At 42.9% G+C, this 23,592-nt stretch overlaps 2 protein-coding genes across 2 annotated transcripts in view; one reads left to right on the top strand and one right to left on the bottom strand.

Moving 5' to 3' along the window:
• The window catches only part of ripk3 (receptor-interacting serine-threonine kinase 3), a 34,459-nt gene extending 24,696 nt beyond the window's left edge, over positions 1-9,763 (top strand). The window contains exons 8-12 of the mRNA XM_067447681.1: positions 4,016-4,065; positions 4,657-4,693; positions 6,646-6,695; positions 6,775-6,793; positions 7,242-9,763. Of these exons, the coding sequence (XP_067303782.1) occupies positions 4,016-4,065; positions 4,657-4,693; positions 6,646-6,695; positions 6,775-6,793; positions 7,242-7,384 (299 nt within the window). The 3' untranslated portion in view covers positions 7,385-9,763. The remainder of the gene's footprint in view (positions 1-4,015; positions 4,066-4,656; positions 4,694-6,645; positions 6,696-6,774; positions 6,794-7,241) is intronic.
• Positions 9,764-10,917: 1,154 nt separating this feature from the next.
• si:dkeyp-74b6.2 (cerebellin-1) lies at positions 10,918-20,806 on the bottom strand. Its single transcript, XM_067447678.1, has 3 exons — positions 20,244-20,806; positions 16,893-17,012; positions 10,918-13,499 (listed from the first exon to the last, which is right to left on the bottom strand). The coding sequence occupies exons 1-3, from the start codon at positions 20,523-20,525 to the stop codon at positions 13,302-13,304; spliced, it is 600 nt and encodes a 199-aa protein (XP_067303779.1). The 5' UTR covers positions 20,526-20,806; the 3' UTR covers positions 10,918-13,301.
• Positions 20,807-23,592: the final 2,786 nt, after the last annotated feature.

The following is a 23,592-nucleotide window of genomic DNA, read 5'->3' as shown; positions in this document are numbered from 1 at the left end:
TTAACCCTGACCCCTTCCACAGTGAGGGTCAGATAAACCATTACCCCATCCAAAGTGAGGGTCAGATAAACCATAACCCCATCCACAGTGAGGGTCAGCTAAACCCTAACCCCATCCAAAGTGAGGGTCAGATAAACCCTAACCCCATCCACAGTGAGGGTCAGCTAAACCCTAACCCCATCCACAGTGAGGGTCAGCTAAACCCTAACCCCATCCAAAGTGAGAGTCAGCTAAACCATAACCCCATCCACAGCAAGGGTCAGCTAAACCCTGACCCCATCCACAGTGAGGGTCAGCTAAACCATAACCCCATCCACAGTGAGGGTCAGATAAACCGTAACCCCATCCACAGCGAGGGTCAGCTAAACCCTGACCCCATCCACAGTGAGGGTCAGATAAACCGTAACCCCATCCACAGCGAGGGTCAGCTAAACCCTGACCGCATCCACAGTGAGGGTCAGATAAACCGTAACCCCATCCACAGCGAGGGTCAGCTAAACCCTGACCCCATCCACAGTGAGGGTCAGATAAACCGTAACCCCATCCACAGTGAGGGTGAGATAAACCATAACCCCATCCACAGTGAGGGTCAGATAAACCATAACCCCATCCACAGTGAGGTTCAGATAAACCATAACCCCATCCACAGTGAGGCTCAGATAAACCATAACCCCATCCACAGTGAGGGTCAGATAAACCATAACCCCATCCACAGTGAGGGTCAGCTAAACCCTGACCCCTTCCACAGTGAGGGTCAGATAAACCATTACCCCATCCAAAGTGAGGGTCAGATAAACCATAACCCCATCCACAGTGAGGGTCAGCTAAACCCTAACCCCATCCAAAGTGAGGGTCAGATAAACCCTAACCCCATCCACAGTGAGGGTCAGCTAAACCCTAACCCCATCCACAGTGAGGGTCAGATAAACCATAATCCCATCCACAGTGAGGGTCAGATAAACCATAACCCCATCCACAGTGAGGGTCAGCTAAACCCTAACCCCATCCAAAGTGAGGGTCAGATAAACCCTAACCCCATCCAAAGTGAGGGTCAGCTAAACCCTAACCCCATCCACAGTGAGGGTCAGATAAACCATAATCCCATCCACAGTGAGGGTCAGCTAAACCCTAACCCCATCCAAAGTGAGGGTCAGATAAACCATAACCCCATCCAAAGTGAGGGTCAGATAAACCATAACCCCATCCAAAGTGAGAGTCAGCTAAACCCTAACCCCATCCACAGTGAGGGTCAGCTAAACCCTAACCCCATCCACAGTGAGGGTCTGATAAACCATAACCCCATCCAAAGTGAGGGTCAGCTAAACCCTGACCCCATCCACAGTGAGGGTCAGATAAACCATAACCCCATCCAAAGTGAGAGTCAGCTAAACCCTAACCCCCATCCACAGTGAGGGTCAGATAAACCATAACCCCATCCACAGTGAGGGTCAGATAAACCATAACCCCATCCAAAGTGATGGTCAGATAAACCATAACCCCATCCAAAGTGAGGGTCAGATAAACCATAACCCCATCCACAGTGAGGGTCAGCTAAACCATAACGCAATCCACAGTGAGAGTCAGCTAAACCATAACCCCATCCACAGTGAGAGTCAGCTAAACCATAACCCCATCCACAGTGAGGGTCAGATAAACCATAACCCCATCCACAGTGAGGGTCAGATAAACCATAACCCCATCCACAGTGAGGGTCAGCTAAACCCTAACCCCATCCACAGTGAGGGTCAGCTAAACCATAACCCCATCCACAGTGAGGGTCAGCTAAACCCTAACCCCATCCAAAGTGAGGGTCAGATAAACCATAACCCCATCCACAGTGAGGGTCAGATAAACCCTAACCCCATCCACAGTGAGGGTCAGATAAACTGTAACCCCATCCACAGCGAGGGTCAGATAAACCATAACCCCATCCACAGTGAGAGTCAGCTAAACCATAACCCCATCCACAGTGAGGGTCAGATAAACCATAACCCCATCCACAGTGAGGGTCAGATAAACCATAACCCCTTCCACAGTGAGGGTCAGCTAAACCCTAACCCCATCCACAGTGAGGGTCAGCTAAACCATAACCCCATCCACAGTGAGGGTCAGCTAAACCCTAACCCCATCCAAAGTGAGGGTCAGATAAACCATAACCCCATCCACAGTGAGGGTCAGATAAACCATAACCCCATCCACAGTGAGGGTCAGCTAAACCCTAACCCCATCCACAGTGAGGGTCAGCTAAACCATAACCCCATCCACAGTGAGGGTCAGCTAAACCCTAACCCCATCCAAAGTGAGGGTCAGATAAACCATAACCCCATCCACAGTGAGGGTCAGATAAACCCTAACCCCATCCACAGTGAGGGTCAGATAAACCGTAACCCCATCCACAGCGAGGGTCAGATAAACCATAACCCCATCCACAGTGAGAGTCAGCTAAACCATAACCCCATCCACAGTGAGGGTCAGATAAACCATAACCCCATCCACAGTGAGGGTCAGATAAACCATAACCCCATCCACAGTGAGGGTCAGCTAAACCCTAACCCCATCCACAGTGAGGGTCAGCTAAACCATAACCCCATCCACAGTGAGGGTCAGCTAAACCCTAACCCCATCCAAAGTGAGGGTCAGATAAACCATAACCCCATCCACAGTGAGGGTCAGATAAACCATAACCCCATCCACAGTGAGGGTCAGCTAAACCCTAACCCCATCCTCAGTGAGGGTCAGCTAAACCATAACCCCTTCCACAGTGAGGGTCAGCTAAACCCTAACCCCATCCAAAGTGAGGGTCAGATAAACCATAACCCCATCCACAGTGAGGGTCAGATAAACCCTAACCCCATCCACAGTGAGGGTCAGATAAACCGTAACCCCATCCACAGTGAGAGTCAGCTAAACCATAACCCCATCCACAGTGAGGGTCAGATAAACCATAACCCCATCCACAGTGAGGGTCAGATAAACCATAACCCCATCCACAGTGAGGGTCAGCTAAACCCTAACCCCATCCACAGTGAGGGTCAGCTAAACCATAACCCCATCCACAGTGAGGGTCAGCTAAACCCTAACCCCATCCAAAGTGAGGGTCAGATAAACCATAACCCCATCCACAGTGAGGGTCAGATAAACCATAACCCCATCCACAGTGAGGGTCAGCTAAACCCTAACCCCATCCACAGTGAGGGTCAGCTAAACCATAACCCCATCCACAGTGAGGGTCAGCTAAACCCTAACCCCATCCAAAGTGAGGGTCAGATAAACCATAACCCCATCCACAGTGAGGGTCAGATAAACCCTAACCCCATCCACAGTGAGGGTCAGCTAAACCCTAACCCCATCCAAAGTGAGGGTCAGATAAACCATAACCCCATCCACAGTGAGAGTCAGCTAAACCATAACCCCATCCACAGTGAGAGTCAGCTAAACCCTAACCCCATCCAAAGTGATGGTCAGATAAACCATAACCCCATCCACAGTGAGGGTCAGATAAACCATAACCCCATCCACAGTGAGGGTCAGATAAACCATAACCCCTTCCACAGTGAGGGTCAGATAAACCATAACCCCATCCAAAGTGAGGGTCAGATAAACCCTAACCCCATCCACAGTGAGGGTCAGCTAAACCCTAACCCCATCCAAAGTGAGGGTCAGATAAACCCTAACCCCATCCACAGTGAGGGTCAGCTAAACCCTAACCCCATCCAAAGTGAGGGTCAGATAAACCATAACCCCATCCACAGTGAGAGTCAGCTAAACCATAACCCCATCCACAGTGAGAGTCAGCTAAACCCTAACCCCATCCAAAGTGAGGGTCAGATAAACCATAACCCCATCCACAGTGAGAGTCAGCTAAACCCTAACCCCATCCACAGTGAGAGTCAGCTAAACCCTAACCCCATCCACAGTGAGAGTCAGCTAAACCCTAACCCCATCCACAGTGAGAGTCAGCTAAACCCTAACCCCATCCACAGTCACTGCATCTGAACTTCTTTCTTTCTTTTAGAAGTACGTCCTCAGGTTGCGTCCTGCGTCAGTGGATCACTTCCTAAACAGGTATTTATTATATTATATTATATTATATTATATTATATTATATTATAATATATTATATTATAATATATTAATTATGTGATATATTAATTATGTAATATATTAATTATATTAAAATGTAATAATTTTAACAAAGTAAACATTCTTAATAACTTTAAATAATTTGACTGATCTAATATATATTTTTATATTTCTAATCTAATATTACATTTAATTATTTATTACTATTGTTTATTTTAAAGCAATTGTTCTCTGTTCATAAAAATCATTAATTTAATAACATTTTATTATTACACTTTATTTACAAAATCATTTTATTACAATTTTAATAAATCTTTTTTTTTGTTTTTTATTATACTATGATATTCACATGTATTTTTATATTTTATTATTAATAATTTGTGTTGAATTCTCTGTCAATGCCATTCTTGGTCTGGTGAATAAGAGCACATGAGCTTTTTCAATTTCAGCCCAGACTTTTTATTTTGCCGCATCACTAGTTCAAATCGTTAAAACAGTTTTCAGTGCTAAATACACTAAATGCAAATGTGCTGTCTAAATAAACTAAACTCCAGGGTGTGTGTTTGTCTGTAGGAAACAGCAGCCAGTTTCTCAAAAGCCGGAGAGAAAGGTAATTAACGCCATAATGCATTGTGATGATTTGTGATTAGTTGCTTATTTGTGGTGATTTGATGATTGTTGTGATTTGATGATTTGTGATGTTTTGATTGTGATGATTTGTGATGTTTTGATTGTGATGATTTGTGATGTTTTGATTGTGATGATGATTTGTGATGTTTTGATTGTGATGATGATTTGTGATGTTTTGATTGTGATGATGATTTGTGATGTTTTGATTGTGATGATTTGTGATGTTTTGATTGTGATGATGATTGTGGTAATTTGATGATTGTGGTGATTGTGATGTTTGGGGTGATTTTGATGATTGAGATGATTTGATTATTGTGAGGATTTAGTGATTGTGGTGATTTTGATGATTGTGGTGATTTAGTGATGATTGTGGTGATTTTGATGATTGTGGTGATTTAGTGATAATTTGATGATTGTGGTGATTTGATGATTGTGGTGATTTAGTGATTGTGTTGATTGTGGTGATTTAGTTATTGTGGTGATTTAGTGATTGTGGTGATTTAATGATTGTGGTGATTTAGTGATTGTGGTGACTGTGGTGATTTGATGATTGTGGTGATTTAGTGATTGTGGTGATTTGATGATTGTGGTGATTTAGTGATTGTGGTGATTGTGTTGATTGTAGTGATTTAGTGATTGTGGTGATTTAGTGATGATTGTGGTGATTTGATGATTGTGGTGATTTAGTGATTTGATGATTGTGATGATTGTGGGGATTTGATGATTGTGGTGATTTAGTGATTTGATGATTGTGGTGATTTAGTGATTGTGTTGATTTAGTGATGATTGTGGTGATTTGATGATTGTGGTGATTTAGTGATTGTGTTGATTGTGGTGATTTAGTGATTGTGATGATTATGGTGATTGTGTTTTTTGTGGTGATTTAGTGATTGTGATGATTGTGTTGATTGTGGTGATTTAGTGATTGTGATGATTGTGGTGATTGTGTTTTTTGTGGTGATGATTGTGGTGATTTAGTGATTGTGGTGATTGTGTTGATTGTGGTGATTTAGTTATTGTGGTGATTTGATGATTGTGATGGTTGTGGTGATTTGATTGTGCTGATTGTGATGATTTGATGATTGTGGAGATTTAGTGATAGTGGTGATTTGATGATTGTGATTGTGATGATTGTGGTGATTGAGATGATTGTGATGATTTTATGATTGTGGTGATTTTATGATTGTGATTATTTTATGATTGTGGTGATTTTATGATTGGTGATTTAATGATTGATTGTGGTGATTTGATGATTGTGATTATTTGATGATTGTGGGGATTTGATTATTGTGATGTTTGTGATGATTGTGGTGATTTGATGATTGTGATTATTTGATGATTGGTGATTTAATGATTGTGATTGTGGTGATTTGATGATTGTGATGTTTGTGGTGATTGTGATGATTTGATGATTGTGTTGATTTGATGATTGTGATTATTTGATGATTGTAGGGATCTGATGATTGTGGTGATTTGATGAATGGTGATTTAATGATTGTGGTGATCTGATGATTGGTGATTTAATGATTGTGATTGTGGTAATTTGATGATTGTGATGTTTGTGGTGATTGTGATGATTTGATGATTGTGTTGATTTGATGATTGTGATTATTTGATGATTGTAGGGATCTGATGATTGTGGTGATTTGATGAATGGTGATTTAATGATTGTGGTGATCTGATGATTGGTGATTTAATGATTGTGGCGATTGTGATAATTGTGGTGATTTGATGATTGTGGTGATTTGATGATTGGTGATTTAATAATTGTGGTGATTGTGATGTTTGTGGTGATTGTGGTGATTTGATGACTGTGGTGATCTGATGATTGGTGATTGTGATGATTGGGGTGATTGGTGATTTAATGATTTTGGTGATTTTATGAATGTGATGATTGTTTGCTGCTGAATGCATTTGTTGTTGTTGTTTTAGAATTGTTTCCTCGTCCGGCCGCAGCGGTGACGCCTCCCAGAACACCACAGGTCCGAAACGAACCACTCGCACGCCAAATACAAACCTTTCATATGACTGACTGTCTAACTTTATCTGTTGTTCTTGCAGCGTCAGATGTCGACACCAGGTCAGTGTTCTGGAAGTTCACCCGGGAAGTTACAGTTTGCAATTTTTCTGGAGAAAGTACAATTTAAAACTACATGACAAGTGCAAAAATCTGTAAACATAGTGTATTTGAATGAAAGCAACAGATGTGAGCTGCATTTTATTGATCCTCAGGTGATTTCAAGGTGAAGAGATCATCAGTGTTATTCACCTTTCAGTGGTCATAATGTTTTGCCTTATCAGTGTATATAGTTTTCTCTACCAAAATGGTAGATCAATTTATTGTGGTACTAATAAAAAATAAAGTGGAGATATGTTTTAGACCAAAGTGGAGATATGTTTTAGAGGAGAACTTGAACATCTGAATCTTTACATCTTCTCAGCCATTCCTGTCAGTCTTTATTGGGGAACTAAATGAATGGGCGTGTCATGCAGGAACTGAACTCACTCATCCGCTCTGCTTCTCCTAGGTGGAGTATGCATCAACATGTCCAACGTCGTTGGGCTTCAGTTCGGCAACTACAACAACATGACTGTGGCTGAAAGACCCCGGCAGAGGCACCGCACAGCTTCTCCTAGCTACCCGAAGAACAGCCAGAAGAGCCAGTTCTGACTTTAGGACACTCGAGGCCATTCTCCATCAGCAGAACCAGTTCTGACCTTAGGACACTCGAGGCCATTCTCCATCAGCAGAACCAGTTCTGACTTTAGGACACTCGAGGCCATTCTCCATCAGCAGAACCAGTTCTGACTTTAGGACACTCGAGGCCATTCTCCATCAGCAGAACCAGTTCTGACTTTAGGACACTCGAGGCCATTCTCCATCAGCAGAACCAGTTCTGACTTTAGGACACTCGAGGCCATTCTCCATCAGCAGAACCAGTTCTGACCTTAGGACACTCGAGGCCATTCTCCATCAGCAGAACCAGTTCTGACTTTAGGACACTCGAGGCCATTCTCCATCAGCAGAACCAGTTCTGACTTTAGGACACTCGAGGCCATTCTCCATCAGCAGAACCAGTTCTGACTTTAGGACACTCGAGGCCATTCTCCATCAGCAGAACCAGTTCTGACTTTAGGACACTCGAGGCCATTCTCCATCAGCAGAACCAGTTCTGAATTTAGGACACTCGAGGCCATTCTCCATCAGCAGAACCAGTTCTGACTTTAGGACACTCGAGGCCATTCTCCATCAGCAGAACCAGTTCTGACTTTAGGACACTCGAGGCCATTCTCCATCAGCAGAACCAGTTCGGAATTTAGGACACTCGAGGCCATTCTCCATCAGCAGAACCAGTTCTGAATTTAGGACACTCGAGGCCATTCTCCATCAGCAGAACCAGTTCTGACTTTAGGACACTCGAGGCCATTCTCCATCAGCAGAACCAGTTCTGACTTTAGGACACTCGAGGCCATTCTCCATCAGCAGAACCAGTTCTGACTTTAGGACACTCGAGGCCATTCTCCATCAGCAGAACCAGTTCTGAATTTAGGACACTCGAGGCCATTCTCCATCAGCAGAACCAGTTCTGACTTTAGGACACTCGAGGCCATTCTCCATCAGCAGAACCAGTTCTGACTTTAGGACACTCGAGGCCATTCTCCATCAGCAGAACCAGTTCTGAATTGAGGACACTTGAGGCCATTCTCCATCAGCAGAACCAGTTCTGAAGGCTGAGCGGAGACACCAGTTTGCCCAAAACATTTCACATCAAGATGTTTTTCAAAGAATGTTTTTTTTATTATGTGGTAAAAATGGGTTTACATAGAAATACACTCACCTGAAGGATTATTAGGAACCCCATAGCAATACTGTGTTTGACCCCCTTTCGCCTTCAGAAATGACTTAATTCTCCGTGGCATTGATCAACAAGGTGCTGAACGCATTCTTTAGAAATGTTGGCCCATATTGATAGGAGAGCATCTTGCAGTTGATGGAGATTTGTGGGATGCACATCCAGGGCACGGAGCTCCCGTTCCACCAATTTGACACCAATTTGAAATGATTTGAGCTTTGTGACCTGGTGCATTATCCTGCTGGAAGTAGCCATCAGAGAATTGGTACATGGTGGTCATAAAGGGATGGACATGGTCAGAAACAATGCTCAGGTAGGCCATGGCATTTAAACAATGCCCTATTGGCACTAAGGGGCATTAAGTATCCCAAGAAAACATCCCCCACACCATTACACCACCAACACCAGTAAAAAGTCGTGATGGATCCATGTTCTCATTCTGTTTACGCCAAATTCTGACTCTATCATCTTAATGTCTCAACAGAAATCGAGACTCATCAGATCAGGCAACATTTTTCCAGTCTTCAATTTTGTCGCCTCTTTTTCCTGTTTGTAGTGGAGATGAGTGGTACCCGGTGGGGTCTTCTGCTGGTGTAGCCCATCCGCCTCAAGGTTGTGTGTGTTGTGGCTTCACAAATGCTTTGCTGCATACCTCGGTTGTAACGAGTGGTTATTTCAGTCAAAGTTGCTCTTCTATCAGCTTGAATCAGTCGGCCCATTCTCCTCTGACCTCGAGCATCAACAAGGCATTTTCTCCCACAGGACTGCTGCAGACTGGATGCTCTTCCCTTTTCACACCATTCTTTATAAACCCTAGAAATGGTTGTGTGTGTAAATCCCAGTAACTGAGCAGATTGTGAAATACTCAGACCAGCCCGTCTGGCACCAACAACCATGCCACGCTCAAAACGGCTTAAATCACCTTTCTTTCCCATTCTGACATTCAGTTTGTAGTTCAGGAGATTGTATTGACCAGGACCACACCCCTAAATGCACTGAAGAACTGCCATGTGATGCATTAAATGAGAAACTGAACAGGAACTGAACTGTTCCTAATAATTCTTTAGGTGAGTGTATGATCCTGAATATCTGAATATATGAGGATTCAGTTTAGATTCATGAAGTCTTTGGGACACGTCTGTTGTAACTACTGTACTTTTCTTACCTTTGATTAAATTTGTATACTGTTTTCCTAAGATATGAGTGCATGTTTTGTATATTCCCTGTGCTTTATGTTGAGATGAGCGATTGAGTGCTTTATTCAGCAGGATCCTGGCATCATGATCATCCCATCTGTCTCCCACTCCTGACACAGCTCTCCTGCTGTTCTGGACAAAACGCCTGTGGTAATAATAGAAACAGACTCGAGTCCCCTTTAAAACCACTGTGAAGTCCACAAGAGCTGACGAGCGCACCATCATGCTTATTTTATCACCCAAAAATCATACATTTTAGTTTGTATGATTTCATAAAAAATGCCCACATCTGAAAATAGTTACGTTTTCCATGCACATCCATAACTAATATGTAAGATATTTCCCGCTGTTCTGCATGAGAAAGGAAGAGCGTGTGAACCTGCTGTCCCTTCGGCTCTGACGTCTGTGGCCAGAACACGACAGATGGCACATAATGCTGATGAATAGAGGCTCTTGTGTTCGTTTACACCCTGACCTTCATGGCAGAATGAGGCAGTTTTAACCCAACGCCACTAATGCCACTCACCTGACTAACTGAACATTAGGACAAACCTTTTGTTACGTTTTTTTTATTTTTTTTTATATATATATATATATATATATATATATATATATTGTTATATTGTTATAGTATATTATACTGTTTAAATATGCAAATTAAACCTCTAATTAAATATGCACTCATTTGCAGAACTGAAATCTGAGCACTAGATAAAGCCAGGTTCAAAACACTTATATTTACGTTTACATATTAGAGGTAAATGTTTTAGTGAGGGGATTTTTAATCTCTGTTATCATAAATCATAAAATACTGCTAACAGACAGAAAAGGGAACAAAATGTTCTATAAATCAGGTTGTATGACAGATGAACAAACCCTCAGTTTAGGTGTATGAAAGTGTTACTGAAGCAGAGAAAAATAGCCTTTAAAGAAATTTACTGTAATCAGCAAATGCAAATACATTAAGTCCAATAAAATTAACACTTTTGTTCTGTGTTGGGATGTTTTATTTCCCAAATAGAGCAAAATCATAAACTTACCAGTGAGAAAACGCGTTTTGCACAATTTCATGATGGTTGATGATTAATTTTATAATGACAAATATTAATGATATTATAAATGCATGTTCTTTTTTAAAAAAATAAAGGAAAGTCTTTCATGGTTAAAGACATCAACATTTTATTGTACAGCTGTAAAGATGTGTTTTAAACACACACACACGTCTGAATCTCTCCGTAAACTGGTGATTTCTGCCCTTCCCCGGACGACCCAACTGCATCTAACCATCACGTCATTGCCATCTTTTGTGACAGTCTGATGAAAATATAATTATTTAGTTTTATAATTACAACAGTATCTGGGTCCCTCCTTTTGTGTGCATTACGCACACACACGCACACACACACACACACACACACACACACACTTTCCTGATCCTCCTCTACCAACCCAAGGTTTTTTTTCTTGTCATTTTGTTTTTTCTTTAGACATTTAGTATTTGAGTCTTCAAAGTGAATTGAGAATCAGGGTTTTAAACTATACAGGTGCTGGTCATATAATTAGAATATCATCAAAAGTTTATTTATATCACTAATTCCATTCAAAAAGTGAAACTTGTATATTATATTTATTCATTACACACAGACTGATATATTTCAAATGTTTATTTCTTTTAATTTTGATGATCATAACTGACAACAAAGGAAAATCCCAAATTCAGTATCTCAGAAAAATAGAATATTACTTAAGACCAGTACAAAGAAAGGATTTTTAGAAATTGTGGCCAACTGTAAAGTATGCGCATGAACAGTAAGAGCATGCCCAGCACTCAATGCTTAGTTGTGTTTCCTTTATCCTGAATTACTGCAGCGATGCGGCGTGGCATGGAGTCGGTCAGTCTGTGATGCTCAGGTGTTATGAGCCCAGTTTGCTCTGATAGGCCTTCAGCTCTTCTGCATTGTCGGGTCTGGCACATCACATCTTCCTCTTCACAATACTCCAGAGATTATCTATGGGGTTAAACTCAGGCGAGTTTGCTGGCCAGTTAAGAACAGGGATACCATGGTCCTTAAACCAGGCACTGGCTGCTGTGGCACTGTGTGCAGGTGCCCAGTCCTGCTGGAAAATGAAATCTGCATCTCCATAAAGTTGGTCAGCAGCAGGAAGCATGACGTGCTCTAAAACTTCCTGGTATACGGCTGCGTTGACCTTCGACCTCAGAGAACACAGTGACCAACACCAGCAGATGCCATGGCACCCTAATCCATCACTGACTGTGGAAACTTTACACTGGACCTCAAGCAGCGTGGATTGTGTGCCTCTCTTCTCTTCCTCCAGACTCTGGGACCCTGATTCCCAAAGGAAATGCAAAACTTACTTTCATTAGAGAGCATAACTCTGGACCACTCAGCAGTCCTTTTTGTCTTTAGCCCAGCAGAGATGCTTCTGACATTGTCTGTTGTTGTCTGTCAAGAGTGGCTTGACAGAAGGAATGTGAAGCTGAAGGCCATGTCCTGCAGACGTCTGTGCGCAGTGGTTCTTAAAGCACTGACTCCAGCTGCAGTCCACTCTTTGTGTATCTCCTCCACATGTTTGAATGGGTTTTGTTTCGCACTCCTCTCCAGGGTGCGGTTATCTCTATTGCTCGTACACTTTTTTCTACCACATCTTTTCCTTCCCTTCGCCTCTCTATTAATGTGCTCGGACACAGAGCTCTGAGAACAGCCAGCCTCTTTTGCAGTGACCTTTAGTGTCTCGCCCTCCGTGTGTAAGGTGTCAATGGTCGTCTTTTGGAGATCTGTCGAGTCAGCAGTCTTCCCCATGATAGTGTAGCCGACAGAACTAGACTGAGAGGCCATTTAAAGGCCTCTGCATGTGTTTTGAGTTCATTAGCTGATTAGAGTGTGGCACCAGGTGTCTTCAATATTGAACCTTTTCACAATATTCTAATTTTCTAATTTGGGATTTATAATTGTTTTGGGGTTATAACCATCAAAATGAAAATAATTAAACATTTGAAATGTATCAGTCTGTGTAATGTATGAATACAATATACAAGTATCCCTTTTTGAATGAAATTAGTGAAATTAATCAACTTTTTGATGATATTCTAATTATATGACAGCACCTGCATGTACAAGTAAATGCAGGTTATGAGGTCCCTAACCCCGGGCAGAATGAGAACCGAAGAGCTTGTCATATTTAATAGCTGCACCTTTCACTGATTATTTGTTGCTAAATAAGCATTTCTAATAAGCTTGTCCCATTGTGGACCCTAAAAGTGCAATATAAGGTTAAAGGAGCTATATGTTTAATTTTCATGTATTAATCGCTTTTTTGTGCCATTGTGTGAACCGCATGTAATGAAAACTAAGATTGTACATACAGGCTCGTGTGTTAAAAAGCAGGTTCATGCATAAGGAAAAGGTGCAGAGGAAGAAAGTAAGAAGGCCTACATGAGAAGAACAGGCTGAAGATGAATCAACAACAACCCTCTGCTTTCTATCAGTGTCTCTGTTGTCCACACAAGCTTCTGATTCTACAGGGGGAAAACCAGGAACCCAGAGAAGGTGGAGTATTTCCAGCCGCCCATCAGGTTCCCCCTCTCCAATTTGAGGTAGGCCTTGTCTCCTCTCTCCATGGTCACCAGACCGGCGTTGGTTGCTGCCTCGCGGGTCACGTCCTGATCGCCAGCGAAGGCAGAGATCACCGGCCAGCCATTCATCACGAGACTCACCTGCAGTCAGAGAACCAGACTTTAGTGACGGTGATGTTACACAGATGCGGTCGGAACACCAGACTTTAGTGACGGTGATGTTACACAGATGCGGTCGGAACACCGGACTTTAGTGACGGTGATGTTACACAGATGCAGTCGGAACACCGGACTTTAGTGACGGTGATGTTACACAGATGCGGTCGGAACACCAGACTTTAGTGACGGTGATGTTACACAGATGCGGTCGGAACACCAGACTTTAGTGACGGTGATGTTACACAGATGCAGTCGGAACACCGGACTTTAGTGACGGTGATGTTACACAGATGCGGTCGGAACACCAGACTTTAGTGACGGTGATGTTACACAGATGCGGTCGGAACACCAGACTTTAGTGACGGTGATGTTACACAGATGCAGTCGGAACACCGGACTTTAGTGACGGTGATGTTACACAGATGCAGTCGGAACACCAGACTTTAGTGACGGTGATGTTACACAGATGCAGTCGGAACACCGGACTTTAGTGACGGTGATGTTACACAGATGCAGTCGGAACACCAGACTTTAGTGACGGTGATGTTACACAGATGCGGTCGGAACACCAGACTTTAGTGACGGTGATGTTACACAGATGCGGTCGGAACACCAGACTTTAGTGACGGTGATGTTACACAGATGCAGTCGGAACACCGGACTTTAGTGACGGTGATGTTACACAGATGCGGTCGGAACACCAGACTTTAGTGACGGTGATGTTACACAGATGCAGTCGGAACACCGGACTTTAGTGACGGTGATGTTACACAGATGCGGTCGGAACACCAGACTTTAGTGACGGTGATGTTACACAGATGCGGTCGGAACACCAGACTTTAGTGACGGTGATGTTACACAGATGCAGTCGGAACACCAGACTTTAGTGACGGTGATGTTACACAGATGCGGTCGGAACACCAGACTTTAGTGACGGTGATGTTACACAGATGCGGTCGGAACACCAGACTTTAGTGACGGTGATGTTATACAGATGCGGTCGGAACACCAGACTTTAGAGACGGTGATGTTACACAGATGCGGTCGGAACACCAGACTTTAGAGACGGTGATGTTACACAGATGCGGTCGGAACACCAGACTTTAGTGACGGTGATGTTACACAGATGCGGTCGGAACACCAGACTTTAGTGACGGTGATGTTACACAGATGCGGTCGGAACACCAGACTTTAGAGACGGTGATGTTACACAGATGCGGTCGGAACACCAGACTTTAGTGACGGTGATGTTACACAGATGCGGTCGGAACACCAGACTTTAGTGACGGTGATGTTACACAGATGCGGTCGGAACACCAGACTTTAGTGACGGTGATGTTACACAGATGCGGTCGGAACACCAGACTTTAGTGACGGTGATGTTACACAGATGCGGTCGGAACACCAGACTTTAGTGACGGTGATGTTACACAGATGCAGTCGGAACACCAGACTTTAGTGACGGTGATGTTACACAGATGCAGTCGGAACACCAGACTTTAGTGACGGTGATGTTACACAGATGCGGTCGGAACACCAGACTTTAGTGACGGTGATGTTACACAGATGTGGTCGGAACACCAGACTTTAGTGACGGTGATGTTACACAGATGTGGTCGGAACACCAGACTTTAGTGACGGTGATGTTACACAGATGCAGTCGGAACACCAGACTTTAGTGACGGTGATGTTACACAGATGCAGTCGGAACACCGGACTTTAGTGACGGTGATGTTACACAGATGCAGTCGGAACACCAGACTTTAGTGACGGTGATGTTACACAGATGCAGTCGGAACACCAGACTTTAGTGACGGTGATGTTACACAGATGCAGTCGGAACACCGGACTTTAGTGACGGTGATGTTACACAGATGCAGTCGGAACACCAGACTTTAGTGACGGTGATGTTACACAGATGCAGTCGGAACACCAGACTTTAGTGACGGTGATGTTACACAGATGCGGTCGGAACACCGGACTTTAGTGACGGTGATGTTACACAGATGTGGTCGGAACACCGGACTTTAGTGACGGTGATGTTACACAGATGCGGTCGGAACACCGGACTTTAGTGACGGTGATGTTACACAGATGCAGTCGGAACACCGGACTTTAGTGACGGTGATGTTACACAGATGCAGTCGGAACACCGGACTTTAGTGACGGTGATGTTACACAGATGCAGTCGGAACACCGGACTTTAGTGACGGTGATGTTATACAGATGCGGTCGGAACACCGGACTTTACTGACGGTGATGTTACACAGATGCGGTCGGAACACCGGACTTTAGTGACGGTGATGTTACACAGATGCGGTCGGAACACCGGACTTTACTGACGGTGATGTTACACAGATGCGGTCGGAACACCGGACTTTAGTGACGGTGATGTTACACAGATGCGGTCGGAACACCGGACTTTAGTGACGGTGATGTTACACAGATACGGTCGGAACACCGGACTTTAGTGACGGTGATGTTACACAGATGCAGTCGGGACACCGGACTTTAGTGACGGTGATGTTATACAGATGCAGCCGGAACACCGGACTTTAGTGACGGTGATGTTATACAGATGCGGTCGGAACACCGGACTTTAGTGACGGTGATGTTACACAGATGCAGTCGGAACACCAGACTTTAGCGACGGTGATGTTACACAGATGCGGTCGGAACACCAGACTTTAGCGACGGTGATGTTACACAGATGCGGTCGGAACACCGGACTTTACTGACGGTGATGTTACACAGATGCGGTCGGAACACCGGACTTTAGTGACGGTGATGTTACACAGATGCGGTCGGAACACCGGACTTTAGTGACGGTGATGTTACACAGATACGGTCGGAACACCGGACTTTAGTGACGGTGATGTTACACAGATGCAGTCGGGACACCGGACTTTAGTGACGGTGATGTTATACAGATGCAGCCGGAACACCGGACTTTAGTGACGGTGATGTTATACAGATGCGGTCGGAACACCGGACTGTAGTGACGGTGATGTTACACAGATGCGGTCGGGACACCAGACTTTAGTGACTGTGATGTTATACAGATGCGGTCGGGACACCGGACTTTAGTGACGGTGATGTTGTACAGATGCGGTCGGAACACCGGACTTTAGTGACTGTGATGTTGTACAGATGCGGTCGGAACACCGGACTTTAGTGACGGTGATGTTATACAGATGCAGTCGGAACACCGGACTTTAGTGACGGTGATGTTATACAGATGCAGTCGGAACACCGGACTTTAGTGACGGTGATGTTATACAGATGCAGTCGGAACACCGGACTTTAGTGACGGTGATGTTACACAGATGCAGTCGGAACATGTTATACAGATGTGGAACGGTGGTTGTGACTCACCTGTATAGTTTGTCTGTTGTAGACTTTGACCACACTGAAGCTGAAGCTATACACTCCCTTTCTAGGAGCCAGGAAAACGCTCCGTGCCGGATCGAAATGGCTCCCGACATTCACCAGAACCTTTGAAGGAACACAAGGACACTTGTGTTGAATATGTTGAATAAATGTTGATACTGTTAAAATTCTGCAGCAGAGCGATGACATCTCAGATCATTACCTAATATCATGTATACTTAATTTACCTAAGGCTGCAAAGCCATCCCCTCGCTTCAAATATGGCAGGACGATAACCGCTGCGACTAAAGATTGCTTTGTACATAATCTTCCTCATCAGTTCCATCTCCTCAGCATTACAGATAGCCAAGAGGAACTTGATGCTGCAACAGAAACTATTGACTCTCTCTTTACTAGCACTTTAGACATAGTTGCTCCCCGGCGCTTAAAGAAGATTAAAGCAAATAATCCAACGCCGTGGTACAACGAGCACACTCGGGCCCTTAAAACAGCAGCCAGAAAAATGGAGCGCAGCTGGAAGAAAACAAAACTGGAGGTTTTTCGCAATTTGTGGAAAGAGAGCATGATTGCATACAGAAAGGCCATAAAAACTGCTAGATCTGCTTATTTCTCAACTCTTTTAGAAGAAAACAAACACAACCCTAAGTATTTATTCGATACAGTGGCTAAATTATGAAAAAATAAAGCTTCAGCTTCAGATGTTTGTAAACAACACAGCAGTAATGACTTTATGAACTTCTTTACTAGTAAGATTGATAATATTAGGAATAAAATTATAACCATGCAGCCGTCTACTACAGTATCACTTCAGACAGAGCATTGTAGGGTCACTGAGGAAAAATTACACTCATTCACTGCTATAGGAGGAGAAGAATTGGCTAAACTTGTAAAATCATCAAAATCAACAACATGTATGCTTGACCCTATACCGACTAGGCTATAAAAAGAGATACTTCCAGAGGTCATAGATCCTCTGCTTAATATCATTAATTCATCTTTGACATTAGGATATGTACCGAAAACTTTTAAGTTGGCTATAATTAAACCACTTATTAAAAAAACGCAACTTGATCCTAAAGAATTAGTCAATTACAGGCCAATCTCGAATCTACCGTTTCTATCAAAAATACTAGAAAAGGCAGTGTCTTCACAACTATGCTCCTTCTTAGAAAGAAATGATATATGTGAGGATTTCCAGTCAGGATTTAGACCGTATCATAGCACTGAGACTGCTCTAATTAGAGTTACAAATGATTTACTCTTATCATCTGATCGTGGTTGTATCTCTCTATTAGTGTTACTCGATCTTAGCGCTGCATTTGATACTATCGATCACAATATTCTTCTGAATAGAATCGAAAACTATGTTGGCGTTAGTGGAACTGCTTTGGCATGGTTTAAATCGTACTTATCTGACCGTTATCAGTTTGTAGCAGTAAATGAAGAGATGTCACACCGATCACAAGTTCAGTATGGGGTACCGCAAGGCTCAGTGTTAGGACCGCTGCTCTTCACCCTGTATATGCTACCACTGGGAGATATCATTAGGAAACATGGCGTTAGTTTTCATTGTTATGCTGACGATACTCAGCTCTATATTTCCTCACGCCCTGACGAAACCTACCAATTCACAAGATTAACGGAATGCATAGCTGATATAAAAAAATTGGATGAATAGTAATTTTCTGCAACTTAATTCAGATAAAACTGAATTTTTAATTATTGGACAGAAAAGCTCCACAAGTAGTAACCGAGAATACTGTCTAACACTTGATGACTGCTCTGTCAAGCCCTCGTCGTCAGTGAGGAACCTGGGTGTGCTCTTTGATACCAATCTTTCATTTGAAAGCCACGTTTCTAGCATCTGTAAAACCGCATTCTATCATCTTAAAAATATATCTAAATTACGGCACATGCTTTCAATGCAAAATGCTGAACAGTTAGTCGATGCGTTCATGAGCTCAAGGCTAGATTATTGTAATGCTCTACTGGGTGGTTGCCCTGCTCGCTTAATAAACAAACTCCAGCTGGTCCAAACCGCAGCAGCTCGAGTTCTTACTAGAACCAGGAAGTATGATCATATTAGTCCAGTTCTGTCAACACTGCACCGGCTCCCTATTAAACATCGCATACATTTTAAAATCTTGCTTAATACTCAAAGCACTAAATAGTTTAGCTCCCCGGTACTTAAGCGAGCTCTTAACGCATTATACTCCATCACGTCTATTGCGGTCTCTAAACTCTGGCCAGTTGATCATACCTAGAATATCTAAATCAACTGCAGGCGGTCGATCCTTTTCCTATTTAGCTCCTTAACTGTGGAATAGTCTTCCTAGCATTGTTCGGGAAGCAGACACACTCTGTCAGTTTAAATCTAGACTAAAAACACATCTCTTTACTATGGCATACACATAGAACATTTTTAACTCTCATTATTCAATTCTATTGACTGATTGTTAGGCTGCATTAACTAGGTCAGCCGGAACCGGGAACACTTCCCATAACACCTGATGTACTCGTTACATCATAAAAAGAGTGACATCTACGCTAATGTTAGTCTCTCTGTTTATCGCAAGGTTTATCCCGGATCTGGGCCCTGTCCGGATCGGATGGTGGACCTGCCTGGACATGACCAGCTCATCCTGGAGTGTCTGCTGAGCCGTGTCAATTGGTGTCTCCTCCGAATTTGCCTCACTGGCACGACATGCTCAAAACCCGTCTTCGGCGCAATAATTCCGATCTTTTATGTATTCATACTCTTGTGTAATCGACGCACCATCCCATCATTTATTTCCAAATAAATCTGTCTCTTCCGTTATACCCTGAAATTTTGAATATTCCAATCTAATATGATTTCTGACCTGTAAGGTTGCCAGAATAATAATCTTACACGGTGTGTTAATAGGCCAGAGGAGAACTGGCACCCCGACTGAGTCTGGTTTCTCCCAAGGTTTATTTTTCTCCATCATGCCCTGATGGAGTTTTGGTTCCTTGCCACTGTCGCCTTTGGCTTGGCTTGCTCAGTTGGGGACACTAAAAATATGATTAAAGTTATTCAACTTATTATACAAATAAAATGTATGAATTAGGTCTTATTTAATTCTATAAACTTAAATACTGATCTGCCAACATTGTTGCTATATGATAAATTAAAATAAGCTGATAACATCACTGTTTTCTCCAGTACGACTGTACAGCCAAATCTAATTTTGTCGCAATATTATCCTGTTTGACACTGTGAAGCTGCTTTGACACAATCGTGATTGTAAAAGCGCTATATAAATAAAGTTGATTGATTGATTGATAAAACAAAAGCATTATTCTCAAAACCCATACCTGGTCAAAGTATATGGTCATGGTGCGGTTGCTCATCTCTGACGGCTCGTGGTTGTTGTTCCGGATGGCCGAGAAGGCGATGCGGCCACTTCCGGAGCGCACCGACATTCCCAGAGCATTCCCGGCCGGCTCGCTGCTCGGAGTGGAGTCGCACACCACTAGGCACTTCCCCTCCAGCACGATGGGCTCCGTATCGTTTTGGCCCCGGACCAGCAGGGGGCCTGTCAGACAGAGAAGCCCAGCAAGCAGAGAGGAGCATCGGGCAGACCGTGAGCCGCTCATCCTGGATGATTCTGATCCGATCGTGTGTGTGAATAACTCTGGGTTTCCCTTTCTCCACTGTCTGTGGTCCAGAATGGATGACCAGGGTCCAAACGTCCAGCGCTGACCCACTAATGAACTCCAGTCCAAATATCAGCGCAGACGAGGCTGAGTGTGAGCGGTTACATGAGACATGGGATTGTTTTACACTTCAGCATTTCTGTGTGTTCTGAGATCACGGCATAAGCCACTGTATCACCACGACACACACACACACACTCGCCATCTGGACTTGACGTGCCTTATGAGGAGACCATCTGCCTTCCCATCACGCTTCCCAACATTCCTACACACACACACTCAAACAAACAAACACACACACTTGTACACATACTTGTACACATGTACACACACACACACACACACACCTCATTCACTCTTCCAAGTTAAATTAAAATGAAAAATGTTGTTTGATATTGATATGAATCAAATCACATCAAATAATCAAATCACCTTATTTATAACCTCACCTCATGAACTTAGTTAGATATACAGCTTTGATTTTCTAGCTATTTTAAAGTCCAACTTTTTTTGTAAAATATAATGTAAAATGTGGTCCCAAAAGTAGGCGACTGTTTTAAATGATTGTAGACAATAACATAACTGACTCGAGTGGGCAAATGCTCACATCCGATGGCGTTGAGCACTTTGTCGGACCGGAGGTGTTCTCTTCAGGGATGAATCCTGGTTTTCCCTGTACTGGGCAGATGACAGACAGCGTGTATGGTGTCGTGTGTGTGTGTGTGTGTGTGTGTCGTGTGTGTGTGAGCGGTTTGCTGATGTCAATGTTACGGATCGAGTGGCCCATGGTGGAGGTGAGGTTACGGTACGGGCAGGCATATGTAAGGGACAGGTTTGTGAACAATATTTGAGAGAAATAGGCCTTTTGTGTGCATATAAAAAGTCTTAGATCTTTGAGTTCAGCTCATTAAAAACAAAAACAAAAAGAGAAAGCTGCTGAAAGAGAATTAGAAAAACACGAGCTGAGAAATAACTTCATATCCATTTTTTCACAATACGTTTCACAATGTGTCTATTATTTTCATCTTTATTTTTTCAAATTTACATTAGTTTATTTCTGTCATTAATTTTAAGAAAGCTTTGACGTCCAAACATGGCCTAAGTGACACTGCATGAGCAATATTAAATAAGTAGGCCTAAACATAAAAACATAAATTCTGTTATCCTAAGAAAACATTTTCTGTATATTCTTTTTTCTCTTTTCTGTATTCACCTCTGCTGTAGCTTATTTCCTTTTAATAAACCTGGCATTGTATAATAAATATTGCTGGCTGTGTGACGCATTGTTTAGGTTCCCAGACACTTCCATGCTGATGCTCTTGAGCGGATCTCCTGTCAGATCACATCTCTGAGCCATGATCCATGTGGTAAATGTGACTAGTAAGTAAAACCTTAAACATTCACTAATGTTTACAAAATGTGGCGTTGGTACAATTTTGTATGCTTCAAGAGTCTCTTATGCTCACCAAGACCATTACAGTAAAACAATGAAATAATAACATTATATAATGGTAATATTGTGCAATATTAAAGTTTAAAATAACAAATGTATTCCTGTGATCAAAGCTGAATATTCAGCATCATTATCATTTAGTGTCCCCAACTAAACGAGCCAAAGGCAGCAGTGGCGAAAGAAGAAAAGGACTGCCTGCAGTTGATTTAGATATTCTAGGTATGATCAACTGGCCAGAGTTTTGAGACCGCAGTAGACGTGATGGAGTATAATGTGTTAAGAGCTCGCTTAAGTACTGGAGCTAAACCATTTAGTGTTTTGAGTGATAATTACTGTCTGATTTCGAAACAATTGACAGTAAAATTTTAGAAGACACAGTACAGCATCTTAAAACATCAACCTGTGCCCTAGACACACTCCCCACTTATTTTGTTTTTCAAAAGTGTGTTTAACTGTTAAGAAGCAGATCTCCTAGCAGTGGTGAACTCCTCACTTCTCTACGGGACTTTTCCAACCGCCCTTAAAACTGCAATAGTTAAGCCTCTTCTGAAAAAGAGAAATCTGGATAACTCCATATTGAGCAACTACAGACCAATCTCAAATCTCCCCTTCATAGGCAAAATCATCGAAAAAGTTGTTTTCAGTCAGCTGAACAAATTCTTAAACTCAAACGGATTCTTTGACAATTTTCAATCTGGTTTCCGACCGCATCACAGCACAGAGACAGCGCTCATAAAGATTATAAATGATATTCGCTTAAATACTGATACAGGCAAAACATCAATTCTGGTTCTACTCGACCTCAGTGCTGCATTCGACACTGTTGACCACACCATACTTCTAGACAGGCTGGAAAACTGGGTCGGGCTTTCTGGGATGGTCCTCAGATGGTTCAGATCATACTTAGAAGGGAGAGGTTATTATGTGAGTATAGGAGACCATAAGTCTGAGTGGACGTCCATGACATGCGGAGTCCCACAAGGGTCCATTCTAGCACCACTCCTGTTTAACCTGTATATGCTGCCACTGAGCCAAATAATGAAAAAGAACAATATTGCTTACCACAGCTATGCTGACGACACCCAGCTCTACTTAGCACTGTCACCTAATGACTACAGCCCCATTGACTCCCTGTGCAAATGCATTGATGAAGTTAACAACTGGATGTGCCAAAACTATCTTCAGTTAAACAAAGACAAAACCGAAATCTCTACATTTGGAAACAAAGATGAAATTCTCAAGGTGAACGCATATCTTGAGGCTAAAGGCCTGATAACAAAAAATCAAGTCAGGAATCTTGGAGTGATTTTGGAGTCAGACCTGAGTTTCAGTAGTCATGTCAAAGCAATAACTAAATCAGCATACTATCATCTGAAAAATATTGCAAGGATTAGATGTTTTGTCTCCAGGCAAGACTTAGAGAAACTGGTTCATGCTTTCATCTCCAGTATGGTGGACTATTGTAATGGACTTCTCACCGGCCTTCCCAAAAAGACCATTAGACAGCTGCAGCTCATACAGAACGCTGAGCAGAAGCAGAAAATATGACCATAT

This window comes from Pseudorasbora parva, chromosome 1 (assembly GCF_024679245.1).
Source record: "Pseudorasbora parva isolate DD20220531a chromosome 1, ASM2467924v1, whole genome shotgun sequence".
In the NCBI taxonomy this organism is placed as follows: Eukaryota; Metazoa; Chordata; class Actinopteri; order Cypriniformes; family Gobionidae; genus Pseudorasbora; species Pseudorasbora parva.
The sequence above is the reverse complement of the archived record's forward strand: the minus strand, read 5'-3'. Positions and strand labels throughout refer to the sequence as shown.